The 26135-nt window shown below is 40.5% G+C and overlaps 1 protein-coding gene across 9 annotated transcripts in view; it reads left to right on the forward strand.

The window, feature by feature from the left end:
• KIAA1210 overlaps positions 1-18087 on the forward strand; it is a 61226-nt gene extending 43139 nt beyond the window's left edge. For all 9 annotated transcript variants that reach the window (XM_083797252.1, XM_083797250.1, XM_083797248.1 and 6 more), the window contains 8 exons: positions 727-885; positions 2196-2261; positions 5706-5915; positions 7130-7232; positions 8853-10442; positions 11200-11351; positions 12053-12158; positions 15892-18087. In XM_083797252.1, coding sequence (XP_083653378.1) covers positions 727-885; positions 2196-2261; positions 5706-5915; positions 7130-7232; positions 8853-10442; positions 11200-11351; positions 12053-12158; positions 15892-16064 — 2559 coding nt within the window. In that variant the 3' untranslated portion in view covers positions 16065-18087. The remainder of the gene's footprint in view (positions 1-726; positions 886-2195; positions 2262-5705; positions 5916-7129; positions 7233-8852; positions 10443-11199; positions 11352-12052; positions 12159-15891) is intronic.
• Positions 18088-26135: the final 8048 nt, after the last annotated feature.

Here is a 26135-nt window from a genome sequence, read left to right on the forward strand (position 1 = left end):
GCTTGTGAGGTTACAGACTTTGTTTGATTTTTCCAGGGTCAGGGCCTGCCAGAGCATTTTTTTGTGCAGTCTTGGAAAAGAAACTCCATACTCCTTTACAAACAAAATTGTTCCTGGCTGTTGTTATCATTCTTGCTGTAGACAGGACCAGGATGTGATGCTGGGGAAAACTAACAAGCAATTCATTAGGGTGGACCAGAATTGAATTAAGTTGTCTTTACGTAAGAAGTGGGACTCAGATGATTGTGTGAGAGAGGGTAGTGACACACTGACAATGTCTGGGGAAGGGCTTTGGGAAGGAAAGTTGTCCATGTAAACTTGGGGTTGGGAACTGTGGACTGACAGTACTTTGTGGGATTATATGTGTGTCCTGGTACATGTAATTATTTAAAGAATGCTTAAAATAAAAGAATTTTTAAAGTTTAAATTTAAACATATTAAAAATGGTCTAAGTTTTCTGGTATGGTAAAATTTGTCTGATAATTTACTGAATAAAACTGGTTTTGATTTAGTTTTGTACAGAAGTCTGTTCTAATGATGGTTCCTTGATGAGTGTAATTAAATAAAATTTAATTAATGGCTGTTTCCTGTGAACAGTCTGTTACTTCAAATATTTCTGTTAAATAAAAGATTCTGCATGTATAATAGGAGCAACTGGGATAAAAGCGTCCAAAGTGTCCCCTGTAGATAACGCCATTGAAAGTCTAAATTTATTTTCAATCACAGCTTCAGTTGCAGCAAAACATCAGGTTTGGATCACCTCCTCTTGTTATAACTGGAAAGAAACTGGAAGATGCAGGTGCTGTTTCTGAAGATGATGGATTACCTAGAAGCCCTCCTGAAATTTCAACCCTTCATGAAGTTCTGACAGATTCAGCAAGCAAGGTACAATCACTATGTCATTTTAGTGACCTCCTGCACATTTGATTGTGAAAAAACCTCTACACCCACAAAGATGTGTTTCAATGCCATTTTTCATTCAGTTTCTTTTGTGCAGTCCATTGGTATTGTGACATGATGTTTGGGTAGAACACCACGGGAGTTATTCATTTCAGGCCAACATTTGTGAATGAGGAATGAGCATAATTCTTTGGTTCATTGAAGTCTGTTTGTACTAATGAACTGTCTTGTGGTTTAAAAGCTCTTCCTACTGCCAGACACCTTTTGATAGAACAAATCAGTCAGAACTAGAATGAGTTACCTAGGTGCATTATGGACTCATCGCCACGAGGAATAGCTAGGAACTGGCTTTACAAATACTCCTGAGTACAGTTTTCTATGGTTTTATGTAAATCTGTGCTGGGGCAGCTGTGACCTATATCATTAGGGAAAGAGGAGAAAAACTCTGTCGATATGACTGAGTGCTTCTGGTCACGGCAGTGTCTTCTGGCAGGTCTGTATGGCAGAAAGCATAAAAAGTGAAGTATTCACGGGTGAGTGTTGTGTTACCGTGACTGTACTACTTCCAGTCTGAGAACAAGCTGAGGTACACACGCTGCACAAACTTCCCACGTCTTTGAGCTCCAAAGAGCTGGAGACATTTGGCAGTTTCCTGCACTTGTGAAAGAGGAAGAGGTTTGGGGCATTTCAAAGCTAGTGAAATAATGAGATTATGAGAGAAATAATGAGAGCTGCAGAAGAATCTTAAACAACTACTGTTTTTAGAACGAAATAACTCAGAACCAGGGCATTATTAGTTGAATTGACAGGTGAAAGTGAAAATCCTATTAGCCTGGTGAGAATAGGTGTTGATGGGGCTCAAAGAGAGTCTTGGGGTTAGTTCTTTCTTAAGAATTGCCTTTCTACAGCAGATGCATGATTTTGGATTTCAGTGAGTATGTAAGCATCTGTAAATTTGAAGATCTTAAAGCAATAAGCCAAAATACAAAATAACTAAACAATGTATTGGCTCAATTCCCCATTAAAGTGTTTGTTGCTTTATTGTATATATGTCTAGCACAGTGTTTCGGTTCTTTGTGGTCGACCTTAAAGGTATATCTCATAGCAGGATAAAGTTCCCCTACTTTGATCTCCAGTGAACAAATGAAACCTACTCTGTGAGGTATGGACTTTCCAGTGACCCTTCCTTTGTCTTTCCTCTTGTATTTTTTCATAATTAGTACTGTATATCCAGTTCCAGGTAATTCAGTTTGATACTTCCCTTGATTTACCCTTTTCCTTATTTTATCCCACAGTCCTCCAACCCTGTTCAGCGTCATAGCTCTTTGAGTTTAGGCGGGACAGACAGTGAAGATGAACAGGTAAATAGCTATTCTCCCTGCTAACAAACTTTTCTGAGTCAGTGTGTATTGTGTCTATATCAAGCCAGAGCAATATTCATTTTATCTGTTCTGGGTAGAATATATTGTAGCAAACCATTCATGAACAGTCGAGAGCGATGCAAATGATACCGAAATCACACCTCTCACAGAGTTTTGAATATGAACCAAGTAAAGAAAGGCAGAAATCTACTGGTAAGTGGTTTGTGTGAACAGTGTAGTCAGCTCTGTAACACACTGTGAATCTGTAAAGTTATGCAACAGAAAATTGGACAAGAGTGAAGGACAGCAAAGCACTTCAATTCCTCTTCCATATCCCAGTGCCCAAATAACACCAGCACCTACAGCTTATTGAGTGTACCTCCCCATTGGCAGTGGCTTGTGAGCAGTGTCCTGCTTCTCTCTCATCACTGGAAAGAATTGCAGGATCTGCCATTTCTGGCACCATGTATTCCACAGGAAAAGGTCTGTGTTAATTCAAATTTCACTCTGGGTTGCAAATGACCATCAGAAGCAGCAGGTTCTGCTGTCAGACCATCACATTCTATTCCTTGACCAGCCTGGCAAAATTTACTGAGGTTATATTTTTGGAGAGATACCTAGGTGACTTTCACCTTGACTGTCCCTACTGGTTGAAGCTGAGCTGAGTTCCTGCTCACCTCATGCTTTCAAGGGTCAAATAGTGCAAACCCCACTGCTGAGGAAGCTTTCCTTTCCATTCTGTCCTTGGCCAGCCTTTGAGAAGGGAGAGAGCAGCCTTTGAGCAGACCAGCTCAACTTTCCTGTCCGTGGTTGAGATCAGATAATTCCCTGCTTGGTCATCCCTAGATCTTTTGCTTCAAGGATGGAAAGATACAGTCATGCCTCCCTCTCCAAGCGTACTGCTAGTCAGACAACCCTAGAGCCCCAGCTGATCTGGGTAACTTAGATTGGCATTACTTTTTAATAACTTACATATTTTATTGTTACTTCAGTGTACATTTTATTAATGCATCTCCTATTTTATATTTTGACTAATATGCTCCATTTTATAAGACTGCATACTGTTTTTTACTTGCTATATAAGAAGCCCTTTTCTCTCTGGTACTGAAGTTTTAGAGTGCTTTCAGTCTTGCGTCCTCATCTGTTATGAGAAAGAAAGGCAGGGACATGAGAAAACTTTTTTTTTTTTTTTTTCCACAGAATTCCCCTACTTATAGGGTCTTCCCTTTAGGGATTTGGCTAGCTTCACTATAGTGCAGCATCTGTTCCTTTACCCAAATATTTTTCTTAGCCCAATATGTTTATATATATATATTTTAAAAAAAAAATCCTAAAAAAAAATTTTTTTTTTTCCAGTAGCATTTGTAGCTATTTTTTTTTAAACCAGGATTTGAACTAGCAGAAGAAGTTGCTACATTAAATAACCTCATCCCAAAGATGAGGAAAATATTGAAGAGCACCAAGAACTCTACACCAGTTATTCCATTTCACAATGTTGTATATTTAGTAAAGGAAGAAGAGAATTGGATCCTAAGCAATTTGAAGTTACAGACGATGTAGTGGTTTACATTTTATTCTCGTATTGATTTGGATGCAGACAAGAGTTACTTAATGTCTTTTCCCTGTGTTACTTTACTGGGTTTTCAAGGACCTTCCTGCTGCTGCTGCCTCTGTGGAAAACCCTGATGTGTCACCCATGAAATTTTCTGTGCCTTCCACATTAATAGACACCCATTTTCTGATTAACTGAGGATAAATGTGGAGCTGTCACTTAAAGCCAGCATCAAGTGACTTCACAGAGACATTAACTGGTATTTACACTGCCTTTGCCAAATAGTCTTTACAGAAATCTAACTTCCTCCTTGGTATCTTCAGCCCAGGCTGATTAAAAACAAAGCATGGTCTCAGCTTCTGGGGCTGAGGACGTTTTTTTCGCACAAACACTCTTTAGGATATCTGCCTCCTAGTTGCAGCATTCCCCGTGTGCAGCCTCCTGTAACTGCACAATAACCAACAAATACCAAATTTATCTTACACTCAGACATGAACGTGGAAAGTCTGTCTCTGCTCCACTGTATTTTAGAGAAGATACCAACTGTCAGTGCTCAGAGAAAAACATAGCCTGAGTCCTCAATGGAGTAGGGAACTTGCCATTTACATGCAGTGGTGGCTCAGATACTAGTTTCAGGTGGTTTGTACATTAAATAAGCAGAACTATTAATTCTGTAATTGGAAGACAGAAGAGCTTTTATATAGAAATGAGTAGCTGTTATTATTTTTGTAAGTTCTAGTGATCCTTACAGGTTTAGCATTAACCTTGTAGAACTATAGTAATAGCTTATTAACAAGATTAACAACAACTATAATAATAACTTATTAACTAGACATGTTCTTTCTCTTTGTCGTTTTGTGTAAATATTTCATGAGAAGAATCTATATCTGTTATAATACAGTCTGTTGGGATTTGTTTCAGACCTAGGAATTAAAAAAAAAAAATCAATAGAGAATAAGGAAATCAGTTGTAGTTACCTTAAACACAAAGCGTTGTACCTACACAATTTTTGAAGGTCAGTTGGTAAGAAGCTTTCTTTATCTTCCAAACTTTATCAGCATACATGTTGTAAACTCCGTGTTGTATCTTAAGCTTAAAGAAGACCAAAATTCAAAGGCCAAGCACAGTTAAATGGCTGTGTTTCACCTGGCTTTATGGCCAAAGCCCAAGTAGCAGCTGTGTTATACGGAATGAAGCTTGTTGGGCACGTGTGAAATTTTGCAAAAGCCTGGTCGACACTTCAAAACCGTAACAAAACCAGTCAAACTGCAATGCTTAGGGGTTTCTCTACAAACACTTCTGTAAAGCCTTTAATTTGACAGTGTAATCTAAGGTTCCTGCTGCTTAGTCCCCCAGAGCAGCGTGGGTATGAGGATGAGATCCACGTCACTATCTGGACAATGGTTTTGGGACACTTGTTGAGAGAAACATTTGTTTTTTTCTGGGAGAGTGGATATTAAGAGGAAAGTGGTTGTGGTAACTTTCTGAGAGATAATAAGGAGAAAGTACCCCTGTTACTTTTGTGGCTTTTTAATAACACATTCCTGCAGTGTGTCTCATTATCAGGAAGAGAAGGCAGCTATAAAAACTGCACCAGTGTCTCCTGCTGGCGCAGACATATATTGCAAATGGCTTTTCAGATGGTGACTGGTCAGGGGACAGCTGAGGCTTTAACTGTGGGAGAGAATAAGACAGGTATTTCTCGCTTCTGTGTAACATACAGCTGAACACACAGAACCGAGTAATTTCTGTGCAGAGACATTAGACATGCTTTTCAAAGTAAGGATTTATGACCAAAAATACAGCCATTTCAGGCTTCTGAAGGGGAATAAGCTAACAGAAACATGGAGAAGCTGAGCAAAATGTATAACGCCATGTTTGTGTTTTTACAGATACCTTCTGCAGCTTCCTCCAGGCCTATCAGTCCTTCATCCTCTGCTGCTCTTGGGGCCCCTGGCTCTCGAGGCAGCAGCTTCCTTCCCGTTGACTTCACTGTCCCTGCCAGTCCCCTGGGCTGCCTGGACACCTCAGCAGCCAGGCACAGGATTGCCATAAATCCCCGGAAACAGAAAGGCTTCACCAACAAGAATCAGCAAGCCCCGGTAAGTCTTTTCTGGAAAAGAATCACTGTGCAGAAGAAAGCCTATGTGATTTTTTATTTTTTTCCTCCATTTTCTTTTCTTTCTTCCTCACATTTCTTTACTTTTTTCCTTCTTCCATTGGAAGAGAGTAAACCACCTATTTTTTCACCAAATGAGTGAATTAATTTCAATTTAAAAGGAGCCAAACAAAAGTGCAACTTTTTTTTTTCATTACTTAGTCAAAAACATTATGGGTTACACTTCATTTGTAGAAACATCTGTGTTGTTTGAAAAGCTACTATTCAGTTTTAAGCAATCCCAAACCTATTTCCACAAAAAAAATTCAGATTGTCTTTAATTTAATTCATTGTATGTCAAGGGAAAGAGTGAGGGGTTTTAGGAAGGGCTGTGCCTCCGCTTGTAGGAATCTATTGTTGAGATGGATGAAAACAAATGAATATAGGAAGCCTTGAGCTCTCTTCAGGGGCCCAGGAAAGTAAAATTGAGTGACAATGGGATGAGACCTTCTGGAAAAGTGAAATTAGGGTGAGATGCATCCCATCCTGATTTCTAGGAAACATTGTGAAGGTTAAGTTCACCAGATGGAAAAGGCTGGAATCAAGCTGAAATATGATGGAAATAAGGAGTAACCCTTCTATACTGCACATTCCCCTCGTTGTCAGAGAACCATGCATGAAAATCTGTCCTGGAGTTAGAAGTGCCCTGCCCCAAGGAAGGGAGGGAGCAAGGAAAAATCAGGAAGAGTGGAATATTCTTCCTGAATGAGGTTTTCTTGGAAACTTGGGCCCTGCAGCATCTTTGCTGGATATTCTTTGTGCTGCAGCTGCTGTAACTATAGTGCAGAAAGAGAAAAGCTAATTGTGGAGGTGCAGTCAGAGATACCAGAAGTCATGATGATGATGTCTCTGGCTTGCTTTGTTCTCTGCCACCAGGTAGCTAGGGTGATGTCTTCAAAACATGTTCATTCTCTTAGAATATGTGAATCCCAGAGTGTTTCAGGGATTCAAGAGGCATCAGTGGGCTGCCTTTCACATTTTAAAACATGAATGATTTCTAGATTCTTAACTGGAATAATACATTACCCACAACATTGGTAAATTACAGGAGAGATTTTGTGGCTATATGTTTTGTGTATTCATAAATGTCCATGTATGTATAAAATACAATTTCTGTGCATTATTCTTTAATTAGAACATCTTTCTGCTTCTCATTAGGTGGAACACCTGGAAAATGAAGCACATCTTCATGCAACTCCAGAAAAGAAGGGAAATTCAACAGAATTACTTGAGAGTGACCAGCATAAAAGTGATTGGGAAGGTAATGCAGATTTATGAATTGCAAAGATAATGGTTTGAACTCTTCTACAAAAGGCTAACAGGACATATTTGGACTGAAAGTCCTTTCAAACTAGGCAACTTCTTGATTTTATATTATAAAACCAGTCCTGGCTGCTGAAGTGTGATAATGGGAAAAAATTTGTATTCCAGTCAACAATATGGTGCTGAAATGGTGAACTTTGAGGGCAACATTAAAAAATAAGAGAGGTTAATGTAGCATGTTTGGAACTGTGCTACACAGTTGGTTATATCACATTGTCTGGGGATCTGAGTTCCTTGAAACCCAGAAAAAAATTAACCTCAGCATTGTATGTTATGCGTTTAAGGTGACTTTAATAGGATTGTTTACCAGATCTTCCTCTCCTGCCTCCCCTCGTATCATTTGAATAATAACTAGTTACCAGTGGTAAAACAGTTGTAATCTAAATTGTAAAAATGATTGAAATTTCTCCAAAACAGCACACAGATTTTTACCTTTAGCACCGTATTACAAATGCACTGGCTGATGGTAATGCTATACTGTAGTGGGAATGTGTTGGCATCTTGTTTTTCGGGCAGACTCAGGACCCGATGCTGTGGGATATTAAATGCCTCTAGCCCAGGAGGTTAGTGTCTGTCATTTACGTATCTGAAGCACTGAGGATTTCTGCTGATTCAGAGGAATGAGTGTCAGATGGAGCACACAAATTTCACCTGTCTGGTAGCTGGACATTTCTGTCTCATTAATTTGAATCTGCTAATCAGAAGATTTGTACAAGAATTGAGTATTGTTATCTGCCGTTCTGATGCATTTAACACAGACTGTCAGTTCAGCATTGAAGGGCAGGGTTCATCAGGGTCAGGGTCCATTAAAACCAGGAAATGCCATTCTGCATGGTACAGGCCTGAGGATGCCCGTGAAGGTATCAGTTATGATGGACACTCGCTGGTGTATTTTTATCCCAAATTTCCCAATCTGATATTAGGGCAGCTTGGTGGGTCTCAGGTGCTCAGGGAGGGTTGGATTTACTTTAAATGCACGGTACAGCTGATAAAGGGTAACACCAGCCCCCAGAGGTGTTGCTGAACTCACACTGCGTGCAAAGATCACTGCAGTAGTTCCCTTGGGCTGTTTCACAGAACACATTCGAGTTATTGTGTGTGCAGATATACCTAACCTACCCAGATGTTCTGTAGCCCTGCTGGAGCTTCAGGAGGCAGATCTACCTGATGCTGTGGTGTTCTGCTCAAATACAGAAAATCATCCTGATCATTCTAGGCAGTCTTTCTAGGCATACGCATGAAGAAATGTCTAGGGAAATCCAGATATTAGCCCTACATATGGGTATATGTGCAAAAAGGAACTAAACAGCAACTGATTTAGTACACTCTAAGCTGACAACAACTTTCAGTGTTTCCTGGCATTAGGTGTATTCAAACTACACATGCTACTGGGCAGTTAATTTCTAAATATGCTTTCAACATCCATATTTCTCAGATAACGGCAGCCAAACGTGGGGAAATAATGCTAAATGACTGCATATCTGAAATGACTTACTGATACAAACAGTGCTTGAGTTGTAACCTTTAAGGGCATGCACTTCTCTTTTGTTTAATATAGGCTTATCAGCCCAGGTGGAATATGGTACAAAGGAAAGTGGTTCTAAGGAGACACCAGGTGTAAAATGTCCCACTGATGATGCTGCTCCTGACTGCTGCGATTCCACACTTGTGGCAGAAGACTTGTGTACTTTGCTGCAAGGAGGCGAATGCCTTCCGGACACAGACCATGACAATAACACAGCTGCACCCCTTCTGAGACCTGAGCCTTCTCCAGTTAACCTGGAGGAACCACACAGTGCAGAAGTGCCGTGCTGTTCAGATGAGTCTGCTGGTGAACTGAAATTACATCAGCAAAATACCAATATTGAAGTATCTGCACTTCCAAAATCTCAACAAATTGAAGTGGGAGCTGTTGCACTTCCAGACATAGTAGCAGCTGACTTGTTTAATAATGGCACAGAAACAGAGACCATAAATATATTGGCAGATGTTGCACAAAGGTCCCCAGCAAAATCTGTGGACCAAAACATCGAAGACCAGGGAAAGGGGGATGCACCGTGTATTGGCAAAGTAGAAGCTTGCCTGGGTGCTATTCAGAACTGTTCTAACCAGTCTGTCTCAGATACTGCACAGAGCACTTCACAGGTTGCTCTAGCTGATTCAGGGCCTCCTTCTGACATCAAGACAGTGGCTGTTCTGAAGTCTGAAAACTGTTCAGCAACAAGAAATGACAAAGAAACTTATGAAATGATGGAATTTCAGTCATCCAAAGGCAATACAGAAAACAAACAAGACGCTGCTGCACCTGTGTTAGAAGCAGGTTGCGTGCTACCTCCCAGTAAATTGGAAGTAAGTTTTAAAGCAGAAATACCTTGTCCTGCTTCAAAGGGTAACCAAGTCAGTCAACAAACCAGCACATCATACACTTCTGAAAAACTTTCCATTGGATGTCTTGCTTCTTCAAGTTTGGCTGGATTAAAGAGTAATATCTCTTCTAACGATGACAGTAAGGAGCAGGTAAGCAGTACAGCCTCTCACAGAAAAACAGAGAAAGAAAGTCGATCTTCAGAGGAAAATGTAAAAAGTCCACTAAAGACTGCGGCTGCTAAACCAGTTAGATTTACCATTGCACCAGCATGGCAGAGATCTCTCTCAGGGGGTTCAAATTCAAAGGAAGATTCCTATAACAGAAGTTCCCCAACCTCCCCTATAAAACCAGAGTTGTTTGAAGGAATGACAAAAGAATATGCAGGCATCCAGGAATCCACAAAAAACAACCTGGATGGATTTGATCGAGACTGTAAGGATGGTGATTTGCATTTGAATTCTTCTATGGAATGGGCTGACCGTGAAGCACAAAATTTTGAAAATCCATTTGGGGTCAGACTGAGGAGAACATCTTCTTTACTCAAGTACCAGAATGAAAACCGTGCTGAGTCTCCAAAGCTGATTCCCTCAGCTGCTCCCACTGCTGCTTCTGCTTCAGTCAAGGAGGATCAGAAGTCAGGGGGCAATGGGAAGCCGCCTCCAGGCCTTCCAGTCAGCACAAAATCATTTGTTAAAAAAACAGATCTCCTAGAAGACAAAAGTCCTCCCAAAACAAGATCAGAAGAAGTGTCAAAGAAGCAAAATGGTAGCAAACCTTCAGGTATTTATGTTTTATTTTTATTAAAACATTGTAGAAAACAGTGATCATATAAGACCCTTGACAGAATGGCAAACAAAAGATAGAAATCCTCTTGAAGAGGACTGAGTTCAGCCTTGAGTTTGTTAGCACTGAGATTTAATAGCTTGATCGTTTGGTCAGTCGAGAATTCTTGGCTTATCTTACTGAGGGGTGTGTTCCAGTGAGAACAATAACAGAATAATAGCTTAAGGGCATCTGAAACATTTCTGGTACAACCTATTTCTGCATGTAGTTGGAGTTTTAGCATAGCTTTTTAAAAGCTGCTGCTGTTTTGTAGTTATTTTTCCAGACTGAAGCAACTCAGACCTTAACTAGGAATTGCATTTAGGTGTGATCTTTTTTCCTACAGTCACTTACTTTAAAATACTTAAAAAGTGAAAAGGCAGACTGTATTTTACTGCCTACATGAAAAAATAATGGTTATCTTACTCATTTAATTTGCAATGTAAGGATGTTTTTTCAAAGGCAAAATCTGGTTCACAATGATCTCAGTGGGAGTTCTGCCATTGACTTAAACGGAAGCAGAGTCAGGTCAAAAAATCCAGAATAAACAGAAAAACAGTTATTGCCAAGGACAGAATCATCAGGGAAGGTAATTTTATCTCCGCAGTGTTCAAAGAGTGTTACAGATGCTGAAGGATTTAAAATACAAAACACTTTAGCTTCAGACAGACTTGACCTAAATCTCTTCTTTACTTCAAAAATGCTTCTTTTATAGAAAAAGTCTCCTCTCCACATTTGGAAACTTCTTCCTCTGAACCGGCTTGGGTCTCCATGGCAAAACTAAAACAAAAGGGTTTCCAGGGCCACCCTCTTGCCAAAGAACATAAAGCTGAAGACAAAGCTTCGACCAAAGTGGATCAAGAGGAGGTAGAGTACCAAGTGAAGTTGCTTGGGTGTGAATCCTGGACCAGATTGTCTGGGTATTTGTGCACACTGCTCTTTATCATCTTGATGTGAGGCAGGTTATTAGCACTACTTGAAGCTGATTTTTAGGACTGGTCTTAGAAATGTATTAAGACAGACAACTGATACAAATAAATAAACAAATGTGTGACTATACTTTGTGAATCAGTGGTTAGTTTCAAATCTGGGTTATATGTTCTCTTTCATTATTCAAACCTGAACCTTTTTAGGGCTTGTCTATTGCCCAGAATGTATTTATGTAGTCCAAGAGCTGCTGTGAGTTGCAGCAGCTTCCTCACTATTGGTGACCTACAGACAGCATTTGCTGCTCTGCTCCAGGAACTGTGTACTGAAAGTTTAGCCTTTCCACTGGCTCTTGCATATATTCCCTGTGCCCCTTGGGCAAGCCCTTCAATTCCCCATCTGTCAGAGAGCGAGGAAAACTTGCTTGCATGTGCAGTAATCCTCTATTTGTAACAGCTGTCTTTTTTCTTGCCCTGTCCCTCCCTACCATAGGATGCACCCAACTGTTCCTGTCTCGCTTTTGCTGCACTTCCACAGTTAGGCTTGGAGATGCTGCCAGGGCTCCAGTGGCAGCCTTTATGAGAGCAACTGGCTGGCAGGTTTCTTATTTGCATTCTTTTCTTCTCTTCCTCCTTTTGTAGCATGTGATCTGTGCGAGTGAGAACATACTGAAGAAGAATATGTCTCCTAGCTTGAGCTCTCAGGATAAGAAACCACAAATGAAGACCAGTATTTCTGCTGCAGCAGGTATTCATGTTCAGCTACATCTTTACATAGTGGCTATAATTTACGCAAGTAAGTGGTGAGTGTGGTAGCTAATGGGGGCAGACTGCTACCTATTGAATAATCAGCATACTTTGTATAAGGCCTGTTCAGACTATAGTTTGCATATAAGTCCTATATGTATTATATCATATGTATAAGTTGTATTGGCTCGCTCACTTAGCAGAGAAAGCAAGTGATGAACTTTCATCTCCATTGCCAGTTCATGAAATGGCACATAAACAATTTGGTGATGTATTACTGGCAAGGGTCAATACTAAAGAATATTTTCCAGGGAGCAGTTGAAGTTGGAGAGCATCCAAAAAAGAACAGCAAAAAAGGTTGGGTCTTCCAGACCTACAGTCAGCCAGGAAATACTGATGGGAGTGGGAGTTGTTTAGTCTAGAGAAGAAGACTTTGCTGCAGAGAGGAAGAGACTAATCTTTATGTCCTGCATGCGCTTAAAATGCATTGGAGAGGTTGAAAAACTTCCTAACAATAAGAGTACTCAAGTACAGAATAGGATATGTTGCTTACAGAGGGTCTTCAGTTTCCATTGCTGGATGTGTTTAAGAAAAGATTAGATAAACATGCATCAACAATAATAAAGGTAAGAGTCAGTTCCACCCTCGGGTGAACACAGAGGCTGAATGGCCCCTCTCCTGCCCTGGTAACTGTGATTCTCTGTAAGAAAGATGCAGGGGAAGAGTGTGACTCAGACATCGTGACTCACATCTCTCTTCCAGGGCTACTGCTGGGCTGCAACTTATCCTTCCCTGCTTACTCAGTGTGGTGCCAAACCTCAGAGACACACTCCAACTAGATAGATATAAGCCAGGTCTTCAGCTGTAAAAGCATCTTGTGCTAGCTGAAAACCACTGATTTCAGATGCTGCCTAAGAAGATAAGAAATGCCCCACTATCAGAGAAGTAGCTTTTCTGATCCAGGTTCCTGTCACTAAGAGATGATGTCTAGAATAAGCGCATGCACCTGACTACTTTCCCCTTGTAGTCCACCAGCACCCAGAATTGTTGTATTTGAGATACTAAGGGAGTACATCCCTGCCTGTTCTCTGTAGTAGTTGTTTACAGGCTTGTTGTCCCTTTTGGAATTTACAAGTGCTACAACGTAAGCTTTCTCCCTTACTACAGATACCTGACCAGCTGAGGATGTGCACCAGCACAGAGGCTCTGATGTCAGCTGCTAGCCTGATGTCAGTTGTGCGTGTGTGTTGAAAATACAATCTTTTTTAAAAAGGATTCTGTTACAGGCCAACTTTGTCTTACAGTTTTAGGTGCAAAGTAAGATATGAGACATAAACAGGCCAAGAGTTTTGCTCAGATTAAAAGGAAGTCTTCCTTTGAAAGGCTGGCAAAAATAGGCTGGATTTCTGTGTTTTATCATCCAAACCTTGGAAGCCACACAGCTTTCAGTAGCAATATAGAAGTGCACAAAGTGCACTGCTACTCATTTACTGGAACTCATACCACTTGTAGGCCTTGCAGCAGAATTAAAAAATTTTCTGCATCGCCTCTCCCCAAGAGCTGGCCTAGTTTCCTGACATCCCCCTCCAAGAATAGCATTTATAGGGATAGTCTAGCCTTCCACTCTTGGAATACAGCAAAAAGCTCTAACTAGAGCTGATGTTTAAGGAAAACACCACTCCTCAACTGCTCAGAAAACCATGCCCTAATGCTTAGGAAATGTTCAGCGCTGTAAGCACATGAGTAGGAAAACAGGAATCCCAAATGTAACCTCTCCTCTTTCCTGATTTGGTTCCCATTAGCATAGATAGCAATTTGTCTGGTTGAAGGTGCTGATGGAAAGGATGTAAAGTTAATATCCAGAGGAGTTAAGAATTTAGATTTTGCTTTTTGGCTTATGTTAACTATTAACAGTTTTCTTCTCCTTTGATGGATGGCTGAGGTTTTGTATGCAATGCACACATCCTGCACACAGCAGCAAAAACCAGAACAACTCTGTCAGCTAAGTTAGGAAACAAATTCCAGTAAATCAGATACTTGCTTTACTGAGTGTGACTGTTTTGGTATTGCTCTGTGGCAGCACAAGTTCACATGTTCCCATAACCATGGGAAGATTTCTTAGCTTGCCTCTTCTCTTTCACTTCACCCTAAGCACGGTGAGGTTTGTCCCAAAGTCTGTCTGCCTTCAAATAGGCATGAGCCACTGTTTAGGGGTTTTGTTTTACTTTGTGCCGTTTAAAGCACACGTAGGGTTTTATATTCGTTTTTGCTTATTACAAAGAAGGAATTCTCCCAAAAAGTGAAAGTTCATTTTCAAAATTTCAGTACAGTTCAATTTTTACATCCCTTTCTGAAAAATTTACTGCATATGTAGAGCTGCAGCCTGTTTTTAATGGATGGTACACTTCCTCCAGTATTCCTAAGTATAGCTTGCCTCCTGCAAGGACTACCAGTGAGCCAGGATTATTAAAAGATCAGAGACCTCCTGAGTGGCAATATGGAACTTCTTTGGCTTTGATCAGGAGTGTGACTGGTGGAGCTGATTGACATTTTTCATTGATTTAAGTGCAAGCAAGATCAAGTTTCTTGTACTCAACATTGCTCAAGTTTGTGTGTGGCCTCTGTTCTTTTGCTGGAGCACAGCAGCCTCATCTTGCCTGCCACATGCCACACGCAGGCTAATAACTATGAGAAAAGGTTTGTGTTTTCCCAGTTTGACTTAGACATAGAAATAAAGTAGTGTCTGGGTTGAAATGGATGGAGAGAGCATGATGCTAAAAGACTTGTGAGCTATGTCTCAAGAAATGAGAGGCTGCATCTGTTCAGAGCCCCACAGCTGCCATGAAGCCCCATTCCAGGCTGTCTGAAGATACCAATCTTGAGAATCCTCAAGCAAGATGGAGGGAGGATGCCTTTTCTAAATAGTCATACAAGGAGTCATATCTGCAGTATTCTGTCCTTTGTGAGGATGACAGGCTTGTGTTAGGCTGCAATTAAAAGGAACACCTAGCTCCACCAGAGTCCCGCCTTCTTGGCTTGCAAGTCCAAGAGCATAAAGCATTTGACCTCTACTTAGTATTTAATAATATTGCTGGAGAAGTATTTGTGCTGGCAAGGAAGACTGAAAAGTAAGTCTTTATACTTCTCAGAGTTGAGAAACACATACCAGTTACTTTTAAGACCTCAGCGAGCCTGAGGTGATCCTTGCCCTGCAGACATTTTGTTTCCATTTTCCTGCATACTCAGGAGCCTTATTCCTAGATTTTCTTGCCACTTACAGAGCAGAATAAACCTGTGGAACTTCTTGCTATGCACTGTCATGACAATTAGGAGTTTGAAAAGATTAAGAAATGGATTAGCCAAGAATATGTATTATAAAAATACCTGGGGCAAAACTCTGTGTGTTTGAAGAATTTTGAAGAATATCTTGACATATCAGGGGCTACACACTTGGCCGTTGGGACTGAGGAGAAGATTCTTTTACAGGCAGATTGTCAACTAACAGCTTCGTATCCGTTTTTCCATTGCAGTAGTTAGTCCTAGCTTTCATTGTAGCTGGACCAGATAGTGCCAGTGATACCCGGTTCAACAATTCCTTCGACTTTTATTTTTGAGTCACAGACTTTCTGGGCTGTAAAATGATTTGCTTGACAGAGAAGGAAGTATTATTGGCAGAAACTGAGCTTTTAACTCTCTAGCCTTCTGATGAGTGATGGATATCTTGTTGTTGGCAGGTAAAGTTGGACCTATTGCTCAGGAAGCATCTGTGATTCCTGCTGTTGAAAAGGAAACAAGACACTCCTCTAACCTGCCACTGACACCATGCAGCCCTGCTGAACCACCATGGCTATCCCTGGCCAAGAAGAAAGCCAAAGCATGGAGTGAAATGCCCCAGATTGTACAATAGCAAATTACACAAGCATCCTTCTTTGTATTGCCAATAGCTGTGTTAACTCCATTTAAATACTTCTTTACTGTGATTTTTTTTGAGAAATAAGAGACTTAGAACTTTTGATGAGACTGTTGTGTGTAAAAACACAGTGAAGAAATGCCATCTGGGGCATAATTTTGAAGTATTAGGAAGCTGAGCATTTCCTGCTACCAACTACTAGGAAAACTTGATCAATATATTATATACTTACACATTCGACTAAAAGACAGTGCTGTTCTAAGAAGACATGCTTCAGGCTTTTGAAACATTTCCCTTGCAAAATATGCTTTTAAAGTTTCCATGAACGACCCAGTGTTTTGTGCAATGTAGCTTTGGCAAAGAAATTAACGTATGCTATAAAATAGACGTGATGCTGTGCACTGACGCATCATGACTCACGGGCATTGATGTCATCACACTTGTGTGTAATGCTCTGGGATGGACAGTCTGACTTTGCTTCTGATTGTTAATGGACCTGTCTTGTGATAGCTGTAGGATCGAAGCAGCACTATGAGTTGGAGTAATTTTGGCTTTCGTGTGGTTTGAAATCACAGAGCTGTGGGTCTTGTGCTTTGCTCAGTGATGCCTGCTGGACTGGCCTGGAGCTACTTACCTCCTTTTCTCTCTCATGCGCTAGAAAACCACCATGCTCTAGCATACACTCCATTTTTGGTTATACCTTTGGAAATGTGGGATAATTTGAGCATTCCAAACAACAACAAAAAGTCCTTCCTTTAATTACGGCAAATAGTGGTCTATTGTGGTTTATTTTTTTGTGAGATTCATCAGCAAATTTTCTCTCTCTTAAAGAGTGTTTCAGGGATGGGAACAATTTGCTACCTAGAAAGGTGGCACCTTGTTTTTAACAAACGCCACTCCATTCTTCATGTTCACGTGGCTGTGTGTTTAATGTTAGTTATAAAGGGGGCATCCACTTTCCTCCTTGCATCGTCATGCTTTAACTGGTAGCTCAACATCAGTCTGAAAATGACAGAAGTTTTGCTATTGGCTTTGAAGGGAGCAGGCGCTTGAAAAAGAAACTTTATAAAATGATGTTAGTGGTTTAAATGGCAATGGCACTTACCGGTCCTTTTCATTTTTTGCAGCATTGCACATTTATAAAGTGGTTTTTGTTTACAGTCGATTCAAAATTTGAAGGCTGACTTGGCTAATGGACAGTTTTCAGCTGGAAAGTCAGTAGGTATTTTTAAGGAAAAAGTTATCTGTTGATAGGATTAATTGCAAAACAAAAAATTTGGTTTCAGATCAGCTCATTTGAAAGACTTCAATCTTCCAGTCTTGTCCAGGATTTATATATGTAGATCTTGATATTTGAAAGCAGTATTAATTTGGAGCTAGACTGTGAGACTTTTTTTTTTACATAGGTGAAAACTCACTTACCTAAGTAGGCTCACTGAAGCTATAGATCCTGCTTATTTTGTACTAGCACAAGGAAGAGTAAGAGTTTCACAACTGGTTTGGTAATCCAGGCTTATTTTACTACTTGTTTTTCTCTATTTTAAGAAGCATATCTTCTCTTGCAAAGACCTGAAACATTTGTATTTCTCTGAAACTTTTGAGCATAATGTAAATGACCATACTCAGCTTTGATTCCTGAAGTTTTGTACAGATGACATCCCATCAGAAGCTTACTTACCCTGTGTAAAATACACACATTTCTTTATTCAGCAAACTCTTCTCTTTTTGTTAGTGTGGACTGTGATCCTTCACCTAAAGTACTACATATGGTACTAGAATCTCTCTTTCCCTGTGTTTGCTTTTGGTCTTAAAATTGTTTCTTATTTGTTTGGTATGTATATATGTTTTTGTAAGGAAAGGAAGTTCCTAGTCTCGAAGGAACTGCTTTTGTATTGCATTCTCATTTTTGGTTTACTATTAAATGTAGTTGTCCGTGATGGTGATGTAATTCCTGGGAAGAGAAGAGCAATAGATGGCCCTCATTGATTAAGGAAAAAATAAAAAAGAGGTATTTGGACAATATAGACTCTCTGTATGGATATACTGCATAGATTTTGTCTTCAGATGATTTTATGTGGCTTCAGATGATTTTATGTAGGACTGATCAACACAACTGTTCAGACTAATATACTCTTCTAAATCTAGCTATTTAAAAGGTGGAAACATCACAGAGCTGATGGCTCTCCTTTTGTTTGGGAGTTGCTGCTCCTTTAGTTGATGGTTGGCTTGAAGGCTAGCACCCCTCTAGGCACAGGAAACCTTGTAAATGCTCATTTGAATGTGTTCTGAAATTACTCGCCAGCTGCTTTAAGACATCTTGAGGCCACTTTGAAAAAGAAGAAAAGCAAATGAGAACTATGTGATGCTTCATCTGGTATGTACTTGTCTTCTGGATTTTTGGAGGTAATGTATTCAAGTTTCTCTTTGCAACTAAGAGGACAAAAAGCATGTAGATGAAAAAATCAAAACGAAGTCTCATATATCACGAGTTTAGAAGGTGGTTTTAGAGGATAAGCATTGAAACATCAGTGATATATTGCTGCATTTATAAAAGCTGGTAGCTGTATTAGTGAGGCTTTGATTTCCCATTGGCCACATGTAGCTTTTAGGTCCTCGATGAGTGCAAATAACTAATGTAATAAGCTCCTACTGAATGATTGAAAAAAAAATGATGATTATTTCCAGACACTGTCACTATTCTATCTTTGAAAATAAGCAGACTTGAAGTAATTGTGAAGACACTGCCAACAATGTAATTGTGAATTTTTATGGCTCAGGGTCTTTAGTGAAGGATCTAGAAAGCTGTCCCTTGAGATTCCCAGTGCCCAGTACCAAGACGGGGGTTTCAGCTGACTTAATTTGGTGCTTATATGTGACAGCAGAGGGTGCTAGTGCTATCCCCAAGGAGTACAGAAGGGTTCTGGGTGTTACAGAAAGCGTATTTCACTGTGCACTTAAAAGTACACTATTACAATAAGGAGAATGGAGGCTTTTATGAAGACAGAGAAGAGCGGTCTGAGAGAGAGGCATATTTCTGTTGATGATATAATGGTGTTTTTGGAGTATAAAGTATGGAAAAATATGTTACCTTGTTGTTACAAGAAGGCTCTGAGAATTGGTGACAGCTATGGGGAAAAGTAGCTTGCATGGTGAATTCAGTTTTGCTGTGGGACCATGCAGGAAAATACATGAACATGTGCAAACAGGGCATTGCAGTTTGGAATTTTAATTCTGCTGCTTAGAACAAGTGCTGCCTGGCTAGAGGTTGATCTTCATCCCAGCCAGATGTAGAATCTGATGATTTTACAGGAGAGATTAGAGAGACAGCAATTTGGCATGCACCTAGCTGGAGATTATGGAGGTTCCGCTTGCTGTAATGAGCTATAAAGACTTGGGCTAAAAGTGAATCTGTTACATTTTCATCCAGCTGTGAATCTACTTACAATTAGCTGGGCTTGAGGGGGAATGAATCAGTTTAAAAAGGAAAAAGACTCAAAAATCTCCAAGGCTACACACTTCGGCTCTAGCATAACTCTGGCATTTTCATTAACAGAATGTGGTGTACACATCTCCTTAAATATACCCAAAGAATAAAAGAAAGCCTAAAGTTCATATATAGTTGAAGAGCCAATACTCATTTCAATTAACATAATTAGAAGGAAGGGCTTAGAATAGTGAAGAATGACCCATGCTACCCATACTGAAAACGCTAAATACTAGCCCTTTTCATGTTAGAAAGTTTGGATAGAGAGGGCCTCCCTAAGCAGCATTACATTGTCTTTTTAAGTGTTGTGATTTGAAATATTAAATCTATTTTATCTACATCTATTACAGCATAAGTAATTCCTGAGTTTGTCCCACCCGCTCAGCTAAGTGCTTTTGAGATCAATACAGGAAAGACATTAGCCTGTGAAAATACTTTGTCCTTTAGAGCTGTTACTGGAAGGTGATACATCTGAAGGGTATTAGTAATCAGTGATGTGATTAGCAGCCTTAAAAAGTAAGACACATCCATCTTTGTCTTTTCCTCTAGTGTGTGATAGCCTACCTACATTCATATTAGAGACTTACCCTGGTTTGACAAACATGCCTCATCAACTGTCACCAAAATGTCAGTAATTATCGTGTGAAACCTCTCACATTTAGGGAATCTGAGCATTATTTATTTATTTATTTATTAGGATTCTGGCCTCGATTTCTTGCTTGCTGTAGTGGCTTTTTGTGTCTTCTATGCTGTCCAGAAGTATTATACCCAAAGTGTTAATATTCGTTCCAAGCTGTTGCTGTTGTTACGGTCTGGGTTAGTTTGTACAGCAGAGGTTGGGTGAAACCTCTGTTTTTTCATTGAGAATGTTTTTTAATATATTTTATGAAAGTAGGCCAGTGAAATAAACCGCAAATTCTGAACCTGGAGCACAAAATAGTGCATCTGCCCAGAACAGAAAAGGTCGCTCAGATATTTCAAGCTGGATGAATGAAGAGGCATAGCAGGATGAAGGTGAATGATTATGGACGAATGACAGTTCAACTCGAGAAACAAGAGGCTCAGAGCAGGAAGCTGTAATTCAAAGTACTCCTGCACGGTGGGGTGTGTATTAGCCTAAGGAAGGGTATCAGAAGGGGGCTTTATTTGGAAGGTCTTTATCCATCTGTTCCCCCTGTGCATGAGGAAGCAGGACAATAAGATCTTGTAAATGAATGGAAATGCATCAGAGATGCCCACTGCCATTGTCAGGGTCTTTTTCTTCTTCCATTTGACACAGTCTGCACATTTCCAGGTTAGTTGGTCCAGGAGGTAACGCTCTGTTGCCAGACCTCTTTCCTTATTCTGAGCCCCATTAAGCAGGTGAGCACTTTGACTGCGCTGCACATCAAAGCGTGTTGTGACCTGCTGGTGGAGCCCACAGCACCGCAGCTCTTTAAATAGAACTGCTGTAAGACCTGTGTTAAAAATGCAGCTTCTCAGAAGTGAGCTAAGCCAAAGTTTAGCAGCTTCTCCTGACTGAGGGGCAGATTATTGACTACAGAAACTGAGAGATGCTATTATGATTCCCATTGTACTAGGAGGGATTTAAAAATAAGCTATTTTAATAGCTGTTTTTTTTAGAAGCAGTTAAGAAAAATCTACAGGCAGTTTATGTAAACAGGATTATTAACTGTAGATTCTTATTCTGATCTATAAACCAAGATAATCACTAAACAACAAATAGGTATGGAAATGGATGACGGTGTGGAGTATTTAATTGACATAGTTCTGTATGAAACAGATGAAAAGGCAGAAAGAAGGAATTGATGTAAACAATCCAAATACAAAAGATATTTCATACCTGAAACTCTCACTCCAGCATTCCCTCTCTCTGCCACAGAATAGGTCCATTAAAAAAATAGAGCTTCTCTCTCTAAATTGTTTTACTTTTCATTTGTGAGATCAGAAACACTTCTTACTCGTTTTGTAGTCAGCCATACTTTACAAGTCCAAGATTGCATACCTATCGATACTAGCAATTCTGCCCTGTTTAAAGATCACTTTAACCTACTTTTTAAAGCAATTTAAGTTAACGCTCTATTATATTTTCTCTGTTATCCCATTCTGACCTCCAAATTAGTTATGATTTACAGGTATTTTTCCAACACAGTGGGGTGAGGTAGAGTGTTTTAAAATTAGAAGCTTTCCACATTTCTCAGGAATACATTTCTGTGGCATTGAGGTAACTTTTTCCAAGTTACACAATAAGGTCATTGTAGCAACTGCAGCAATGTATGGAAAAGGGTCTAAGTCCCAGGGGCCGTGTTGTGTTTCCATAGAGTTCAAACTACTTGCAGCAGCCTTCCCTAACGATGTTGTTGGCACCATCGAGAGCTAGCAAGGCAGGAGGAGATGATGTTGCTGGCTGGCTTCTAGCGAGTGCGTCATTCCTGCTGTCCTAAATGCCAGCTCTGTCACTGGTGACGTGGGCAAACGAAGCAAAGTGACACTTGGTGAGAAGCAGAGGAGGGGAGATGTGCCCCACAAAGGGTCAGCATTTTACCAGGTGTACGTGTGGGGTGAAATAACTTCACTGGACTTTGTGAGCTGTGAAAGCATGTTTTATTCATACAGGATTTAATAAACTGACTTTTCTGTCACTAGATGTACAAATTAAGATCTATCTACATAAAATTAGAGCTTTGTTTTAGACACAACAGGTGTTTACTCAGTTTGGATCTCAGATCATACATATTACAAAGAAGAGGGAAATACACGACCTGTTTTAGTAGAGCACTTCATTGATATAGATAGCTCTCCTCAAAGATGAGTGACCTGATCTGTATTTGCATGAAAGAAAATCAGATTCATTTTGTGCTTTCCATTTTGACAGAACAATTGGTTACATAAGCATTCTTAGTGTTATGATCCCTAATGAAAATAAATGTCTCCTTGCTTCACATTGTGTATAAAACAAGGGATTTGACTGTGAAGAAGCACTACATACTGTGACAGAACAATCAATAGGAATATTTACATTGCATATAAAGTGCTATGACTATCAACATCAAGTTTTACTTGCTATTTGTCTAATAGTTTCAGAGCATGACTTGCTACTAAAGCCCAAATTCTGTGGCATGTATCAGTGTGGGCATGTTGAAAGGTGGACTTCAGGTCTAGTCCTGTTCTTGACTGGCCACAGTGAAAGTTTTTATTTTCCTGCTCCTTGACTTCCCTTAAAAGCTCGGACTTCAAGCTTTCTGCCACCATCTCCAAAATTCTGGGTGAGCTGTGATCTTGTATCACAGACTTTAACTCCGTATCATTTTGCAGGAACCTCTGGGAAGGGCACATCTCTGTGCTGCACATGACCCTTCTGACGTTCGTGTCGTGGTCTGTTGTGACAAAATGTGATGTTGCAACCTCGAGTCCAACCGCCCTTAGGGTGGGTGTCACCACTTGGGAATCCAAGGCTGGTAACCAGGTCAGTGTGGCCGTGATCAACCTAAAGCCTCCAGGAGATGTGTTTGGTTTGCACTTGCTGGGTGTGAAAGTCTTCACTTATTCCCGGGTAATGCAGTACCACCAAACAGCGTTACATGAAGGACCTGGTGACACCATTCAGAAGTTCCAAGCAAGTGCAATTTCCCTGAAGCCAAATTTGATAAGATGTCTTGGAGGGTCTTTTAACCCAAAATGAGGAGTAGCTGCTCCACGCAGCATGCTTGCCTCCACGCCAACAGACGCGCTGCTCTACAGTACATGTTGCTTTACTTCCAGACACAAGCTCCCCGCTGCAGTATGGCAAAAAAATGTTTGTACAGCTTTTAGCTAGGGGCTCTGTGAACGGGCTGCTGCCAGTAATTGTCCAGATGAGATCTCTGGTGTCTTTCATATGTTCCATTAATACAGCTTAGTGGTTTTCCTCCAGCACAGGTGGTGTTATGGCTGCGTACCACCGATTTGGCCCGGTGCATTCAGTTCACAGGTAGCAATAGCCTTGTTTGCAGCTCCACCAAAGTCACAGGAGTTAACAGTGCACGTGTCATTTCTTGATGCTGGCTTATATTTTTTTTCCAAACTTTTTCATACGGATTTCTCCTCTGGAGGCACAGATCAAAACTCAGGTGATACTGCCAATCTGCCACGACTAATTAATTTTTGGAGCATAGCAGAGGGAGCTGGGATGGAGCAGCATGTGCCTGGAGCGCTCCCCGTGCAGACCTCCCAGCCGGGCTCAGCGGCTCGGCTTCCTGCAGGCGCTCTGCGGGCGGCTGCCGTGTTGCAGGCACAGAGCCTCAACTTTTATTTACTCTTCCCCTAGTGCTTCCCTTGCTGTGCTGATGCAACTGAGGCCATTGCATAATAGCCTGGTCCATAAAATGAATTTCTCATGGCTTCTACCATGTGAAAGAAGCCGAGCCAGTGGTGCTGGCGGTGTGCGGAGCCAAGGCTGCTGGAACATCTGATTTCTTCGCGTTGTATAAGCAGTTTGTCAGTCTTCCCTTTCAGTCTGATAATGAGAATTTTAGAAACATGCACACATAGCCTCTTTTGTGTTGACTGAGCAGATAAAACCAACAATTTTCCCAGACAGAACTGATGTTTTTGCTATACTTTTGCATTTGTTTTTATTAACAGTATGGGTCTGTAACCACAGCACTGCAGCAAAGAGTTTTTCTTTCTGGGAGTGACTTAAGCAAGAACAGACTTTATGCAATTTTCCAAGGAAATGTAAAATAACAAGAAGGATTTCAATGCTAAGTGGCACTTTGGGCTTTCTTTCAAATCTCAGGAACAACTCTGTCAGTCAGGAACAAATCTACTAAAGCCAATGGAATTAGTTTGGTCTAAATAAGAGTATAATTGGGCTTTTTTGTTTCTGTGTTGCTTAAAAATGAGTCTCAGTAAATAACTTAGGGTCAAATCTTCTCCTGCTTACGCCAGAACTATGTTGAATTGGGGGGAGATTGTCCCAAATTCACCCTGTCTGGCAGTTTGCAATGAAAAAATGGTTGAACAAATGTATCTGTGTTTCCTAGGTAGCCCCTCCAGAATTTGACTTGTAATTAATAGCTGTTTCTTACTAAAATGCTTCTTATTGGCCTCTTTGAGTTCCTTGATGTCACTGCAGACACTTCTTCCACTCAACTTTCACAAGGTGGGCGATTTCACAGGCTGACCACAGCTCGCTCTGCTCGTGTCCAGAGCTGCATGGGTGTGAGCTGGCACCAGACGAGGTGCCACCACACATCGCCTGTCATGTGGCATTGCTGATGTGCCACGGTGCCTATGGCATAGCGGCTTTTTGGTTAGAGCTCTCTGACGTCCACCTGACTCGGAGGGAAAGCAAGGCAAGTTTGCATCTCCCTGCAAAGCACAGCATAGGCATTTCCACAGTCATTCACACCATTGCCTTCCTTTATGTTTTCATTGATAGTGGACCCAAGATAGAAAGTTAGATTTTAACCTAAATTTAAAGTTCTCCAGAGTTTAACAAGTATATGAATCAGAGTTTTTTTTCTGTGGGTTGTGGAACTGTAACTCAGATGTGATGCTCTGGTCCAGATCCAGATCTGAGTTTCCTCAAAGTTTGGGAATATTTGGATTTTTTTTGTTCTTGTTCTTAAGCCCCTGTCATTTTCTGGCTCCTATAAACAATGTTCAGTTTGAAGCTAGGCTGTTCATACACAGCCCAGTAGCACAGTAGCTGTTCCTGTCAACGCGCAATCATAAATATTTCTATTAATAGCCCAAGCCTGACATTCTGACTTTAATTAATCTGATTATGTTTAATAATAAATTGTAGTAACCTATAAACATATTTTTAACTTGTGAAGCTGCTAATCAGTTTTGCAGATCAGTTTTGCAGTCATTCAATGAGATGGTAGGGATTTACCTTGCTTGAAGGCAATATTAATCCCTGGCTAAAAAGATGACTATATTTCTGGGATCATCAAACTAATCTGATTTTTTTTTCTTTCCTTTTTTTTTTTTTTCAGTGCACTGAAGTAAATCGTTACTGGTTCAGAAGAAATTCATTTATGGGAAACGGTTCATCTACCACATGAAAAGTGGTGCTGAGGTAGGCCTTCTTTTATTTTGGTTTCCTGAGATCTTTGGCTTGGTTTATTAACAGCTGTATACTTAAAGCACATTAAGGATAGCTAAAGTGAGGAATGTGACCATTTATTATTGTAGCAGAAGTAGCAAAGTGCCTGTGTGTCTAAAGCTGCATTTCTGAAGTGCCAAATTTGTCTAGCTAGGAAGGGATGAAAATAAGAAGCTGGTTTTCCTTTTGGCTTCCCTGAGGAGTGGATATGTTTTGGCTCCAAAGAAGGCAGGGAGTAGAAAAACAGCTTTTGCCTTGCTTTTAGGTGACATGCCACTCTAACACGATACCTTATTAAACTTGCCCATGGATATTTCTTGGGTCTTAAAAGGGGGCTGCAAATTTGCTTCCCAGCATTGGCTTTCTATAGAAGCATGTCCAGCATTTTTTCTGCTCATTAGGTGTTGCGAGACATGCAGGTCCCCGCAGGACTTGTGGACCTTCAGCTTTCACCCTTTCACCAATGGGAAACGATGGTCTTGCATTCAGT

Source organism: Anser anser (genome assembly GCF_964211835.1).
Source record: "Anser anser genome assembly, chromosome: 13".
Classification (NCBI taxonomy): Eukaryota; Metazoa; Chordata; class Aves; order Anseriformes; family Anatidae; genus Anser; species Anser anser.